This window comes from Gavialis gangeticus, unplaced genomic scaffold, assembly GCF_001723915.1.
Source record: "Gavialis gangeticus isolate Ggan-Ray unplaced genomic scaffold, GavGan_comp1, whole genome shotgun sequence".
In the NCBI taxonomy this organism is placed as follows: Eukaryota; Metazoa; Chordata; order Crocodylia; family Gavialidae; genus Gavialis; species Gavialis gangeticus.
The window spans coordinates 8,377,330-8,383,017 of NW_017729003.1; the positions used below are offsets into that span (position 1 = coordinate 8,377,330).

The 5,688-nt window shown below is 42.5% G+C and overlaps 1 protein-coding gene across 2 annotated transcripts in view; it reads right to left on the minus strand.

The window, feature by feature from the left end:
- The window catches only part of CISD1 (CDGSH iron sulfur domain 1), a 31,036-nt gene that overhangs the window by 12,212 nt on the left and 13,136 nt on the right, over positions 1 to 5,688 (minus strand). For both annotated transcript variants that reach the window (XM_019507774.1, XM_019507775.1), the window contains exon 2: positions 669 to 874. In XM_019507774.1, the coding sequence (XP_019363319.1) occupies positions 669 to 874 (206 nt within the window). The remainder of the gene's footprint in view (positions 1 to 668; positions 875 to 5,688) is intronic.

Below are 5,688 nucleotides of genomic sequence, written 5' to 3' on the forward strand. Positions count from 1 at the left end.
AAAAAAAAAAAAAAAAAAAAAAAAAAAAAAGGAGATGTTTTAGATCATTTCAGGTATCACTGGAAGAGATCCATACTTTCATTCAGTAGTAGTGTGGAAGGTTGCTGTGCAAGGCAAGAACAGCTACATAACAATTTTGATAGAGAGTGAAGGTCATTAGGGTGGTACATGCACAATTCTACATCAGCGAACATAGCAACTTTGAGCTTGTTCCTATTTCAAATGCTAAAAGCAACAACTCACAATTCAAAAGATAATTTGGACTACAGACTTTTCTGCACAATGAGACTTTCTTTGACGGTATCTCTAATGTCAAAGAACAAGTGAGTGTGGGATTCTTGTGCTACTGGCATAACAATTGTTCTACGAGCTATGATAGGGATCATTTAAAGTACTCTGTAAAACCCATAAACTTCATTCTTTTTATAAATTATTAGCAAGTCTTCCCACATCCCTTCCAGCCCTACCTTTCTATGAATCTATGTCACGTCACAACTTCATGTAGACTATATTCCACAGTAGTATGGATTATGAAACAAACAAGTACAATGCAACAGTTATGTTTTCCAGGTTATAGAAGTCTTTTTAAATGCAAAATATAACCAAGATTTATTACGAGGACACTTGCAAAATTGGCAGATTTAAAACATATACTTTTCTTCTCTCACCTTCTTAGATCTCCAACAACGACAGTAGACAGCTTTCTCTCCCAGGTCTTCCATGTCAAATGCATGGACAACTTTGGGGTTATCTTTCTGGATATGGAGATTTACCATTGCCTTGCAGCATTTGTCTTTAGAGAGAAATTTCTTGTAAGCAAGGTATCCAACAGCAGCTGCTCCAGCAGCTAGAGAGACTGCAGCAATCCATTCAACTAGAGAAGGAGAAAGGAAAAAAGTGTCAAAACCTTTTATGTTTTATTAAATATACTTCTGTTGTTTATTAACTGCACTTCTATTAAACAAGTGTATCAGTGCTTAGGACGTCAGCTACTTTTCAGTACATTTTCCAGTCTTCAATACCCATCTTCTGACTTCAGCCACTTAGTGCATCCCTTCCTATTTAACAGGGCTTCTCCCTACATGGTCCTTTCATTTAGCTTTTGTGCATCGGTGATGTCTGCATGAGCAATTTTGCTAATTGCACACTGCATCAATTAGCTATTAAAAGATAGCAGGCAACCCCAGCTCCAGTCTGAGTTGTAGAATAGTTCTTTAAAAAAGACAGTCTTTACAATGAAAGCACTTAAAAGCTCTTCAGATAGCATCAGCTGTGCAGAAGGCAATTCTCATAAAAAGTTTGCTCATGAAGTTACTCTTCAACAGATAAACAGATCATTTTACCAAAGTGATCCTAGGCAGTAAGCCTGACAGTCCATACTGTTAAAAAGGGGGGGGGGAGGCAGGGTTGCAAGAAAGCACAATTAAAATCCCGATACCATATCAATAAATGAAATATTGATCATCAGTAGCCCAAATGTGCATCGCTCAACCTTTAACCAAAGTAGGCTGTCACCTATGAAAACATATGCCTCTGAACTTCTATGATGTTGCACTGCCCTGCCTTCAACCTGTAAAAAGAGAATTCCACTTGTCTTACCCAGACTAAAATGCCAAGTTTCTGAAAGACTAAACATGAAGTCTTTCCTTCCTCACTTTAATGTCCAAAAGTGATCTTTAAATTTTCACATTCTTCTCCTCTTGCTTTGTATGATTTTTCCTGACTAACCAGCTTTTGGTCCTTTCAAACTTTTGTCTTCTCTTTTCCACTTGAAAGACTCCTGCCATAGAGTTCTTTTTGTGTAACGCCCACTATTTCTAAAACCAGCCCCTCCCCCACATTGTGCTCAGCCAGACTTCTTTCAAGGAAGAGACCAGTCCTAACCTTTGATAAACCGCTAGTACATATAGGGGTCAAAGCTGCCTCTACCAATCTATACATTGGATCTGTTCTTGGAAGGTTCTTTCCATGGATTTGGAGTGTTCACATTTGATTGTTTTGATTTTTTTAAAATAGTCTCAGACCAGGCATTGCAACCTTGCATATTTATCATGGTTTAGAAGAGATGGAAAGCACATACTAATATAGAGGGAGGTAGGACATGCCTACCACATGAATTTAAATACACATCTGCTAATTCTTGGTACTTTTTGCAGGTAATCCATTGACTTGGAGCCGAGCTTTTAGTAGGGGCGATACCAAGACGATACAAACAGATTTTCCCCACCTCATGTCCTACAGCCTTGTAAGTGACATCTCTCATAGAAAGTACGATAAATGTACTTAAGTTAATTTCCCCTGAGAGTAAATATTATGACATTAATTAGTTAACTCATGCTAGCTCACAAAATGCCAACCTGTAGGTTTAAGTGACAATGTTTATAGTACCACAATAATTACTACAGCCTTTCATTATAAATTTGACTTTCTTAAGGTATAACGCAGGGGTGGGCAAAATGCAGCCCAGGGGCTGGATGCAGCCCGTCAGGCCATTCTATCTGGTCTGTGGGGCCCCTAAAATATTTAGAAAATTAACATTAATCTGCCCTGGGCTGCCTGTCATGTTGCCTTTGATGGTTAGCCAAAACTCAGTAAGCAGCCCTCTACCCAAAATAATTGCCAGCCCCGGTATAACGGTAAAGGAAAAGAACCTTGTTCATCTGTTTTTATAAACAAAGCATAGAAGAATATATTTAATACCTTGCAAGTGTCCAGCAATTAAATATCAGATGGACTCTCCATCCAAAGATTACAAACATTCATAACTTATTTTTGCACTTTATTTTAATTGTTGCAGCATTGTATACCATAAAGGGGAGTTTTTTTAAACTAAAATCTGTTCATATAGAACAAGTTTTCCAGCTTTAAGCTTCATATCAAGAACTGCCAAAATATTATAATCTATTTTCACAGCAGAGAGTAAAGAGCTAGGAGACAGCAAGAAGTTTTTGGAGAAAAAGGGGATTCTATTTTAACTTAGCAGAACCCTTACCCAAGGTCAACATCCCCAACAGCCTCCTAACAATATGAAGGACAGGAAAAAAAATATGGTGCAGGCAAATATATTCAGGAGTGGCTAGGCTGCAGAAAATGTATCGTTTGGGAGGTGGCCAACTCCCATTCCTATAAATTCGTGGACCACCATGTCTGAGTTCCCAACAGAACTAGGTCTATGGTAGGTCTCCTTTAAAATAGGTCTCAGAGAAAATCTGCTTCTGACAAACACAGAGACAAATTAAAGACCCCTGCCTTCCTCTTTAGAGTACAAGAGAAGTGGAAAAACAAACAAACAAAGCAGCTGAAGGTCAAAGGCAGTACTGCATTAGTTTCAAAAGACTGTAGAAGAAGTTAAAGGATACTCTGTGTACCTGCTGAATTTTTTCAACTTCAAAATAAAAGGACCACCTCACAAATGCAGCTGCTTTCCCCAGGTTCAGCTCAGCCAATCAAATAAGGACCAAGCTATAACTCACATTTTCCCCTGGCTGTTTGACTAATTCCCAGGTAGTCATTATCTTCTACTTAAGCCAATGGGGAACACAACAAACACTGTAGATATAGCCCCAGGGACACTTCTCTTGGCAAGTCAAGGCAATATGGCAAAACAAAGCTGAACAAAAATTCAACTCTGTCTTGGGATGGGGAAATAAGGAGCTCTCACATAACACCAGCTTAAGTCTTTCTGAGAGTCACCATTAAAGAAAGATGCATTCTGAAAACACCCCTCAAATCAACAGTAGCATCTAGGAATTAAGCTATTAACTCAAATAAACTTGCATGAGGCAAGGGCTTTTTAGGGGTGATATCTTTAATTGGGCCAATTGCATGGTTGGAATAAAGTTAAACAAGCTTTAGAATGCAAGGCATTCTTCATCTTAAGCTTGTTGAGCTTTATTCCATCCATGTAGTTGGCCCAATTAAAGATATCACCCCTAAAAAGCTTTTGCCTCAATTCCTAGACCATCATGGCTATAGCATCACTAACAGCACAAAAACCTTGCATCACATTCAGGAACACTCCCATAAAATCAAAACTCCATTGAGAATTTTCAGCTCAGACACTATGAAAGCCATCAAATACCTGATGACAAGAAGAACCTGCCAGTAGGGAGGAGTGATTTTGGTCAGCAAACAGAAAATTTAATCTTTTGTACTTTAAAAAACAAAAAAACAACTAAAAGCCAGAATGAATACAAATGTGCATCTGCACAGTATATATGAACATACTGATTCTTAATGTTTATAATACTATGCTACAAAAAAAAGTGAATAATTTTAGGGATGAGCCAATAAAGATTTTCTTGGCCAATACCAAAGGCCGATTATTAACCAACCATATCAGCCGATACTAATCCGACAGCCAATTTACAGGAATGCAGCCTGGCAGCATAGAGAGCAGCCTCCTGCCAGCAAGTCTGTGGTGGGGAGGGAAGGAGCATTTTGGGAAGCAGGGTGGAGGGGCAAATCAAGGCCCCCACAGTGATGAAGGGAGTGGGGCAGGGGCAGACACTTCACTGCCTTGGCCGGGCATGCAACCTTGAGAGCGAGACAGAGCCATGGGCAAATGGGGACATAGGCCTAGCTCCCTGCTGTTGCGTACAACCCCAGGGGAAACAAGGCAGGTATGTGCCCCCTTAGATGTATGTGTGGGGCGAGGACAGACTGTCCACAGCAGGCACAGGGCCAGAGGCTACGCTTGCCTCTTCCTGGTGGGGCTGCGCTTGGGGCGGGCAGGGATGGGGTGCATAGCAGTGGCACTGGGAGAGTTGGCTATAAAACATACCCTGTAGCCACCCCCCCTAGCGCCACTGCCGCCTGCCCTGAGCACAGCCCTGGCCCAGCTCCACCACTGGGAAGAGGCCAGCACTCTCTGGCCAAGCCCACAGCAAGCAGCCCACCCTCACCCCACACAAATCCAGGGGGCACATGCTCCCCAGGTCTCCCCCCATTCCTCCCTCCTGCACCCCCTCTGCCCACCCCCCAAACAAGCCACCTGCAGCTCTACCCCAGGGTTGCATTCATTGTCCTGGCTGGACAGCACCTGCCCCTTCCTGACTCCCTTACTATGGAGGCCTGGATCTTGAAACCCTCTGGGTCAAGTTACTAGGCAGGGGGGAGGGGCAGCAGCACAAGGTGAGAGAAACCTAACTGTAGACATTTACTACAGGCCACCAAACCAAGCGGAGGAGCTGGATCTGGAGTTCTCTCAAACTGACAGAGGCCGCACATGCAAGGGACTTGGTTGTCATGGGTGACTTCAACTGCCTGCACAAACTGGGAGGAACACTTGGCTAAGTCAGATTGTTCACTCAGTTTCCTGACTGTGATCGAGGCGCAATTCCTGATCCTAGAAGCGCAAGGGCCAACCAGAAGTAACGCTCTCCTAGACTTGGTCTTGACCGAGGGAGGTGATCTGGTGTGTGGCTTGAACACTGAGGGTAACCTGGGCGACAGCAACCATGAAATTATCAGGTTCACCATCCACCGCAAAGCTGACAGATCAACCAGCAGGATTGAAGTCCTGGACTTCAAAAATGCTGACTTCAACAGGCTCAGAGCATTAGTAGGGGAGGCAATGTGGGACCACGAAGGGAAGGCAAATGGGGTGCATGAAGAGTAATTGTTGCTCAAGGACACAATCCTCAAAGCACAAAAGAAACCTGTTCCTGCAAAGAGGAGAGGTAAGCA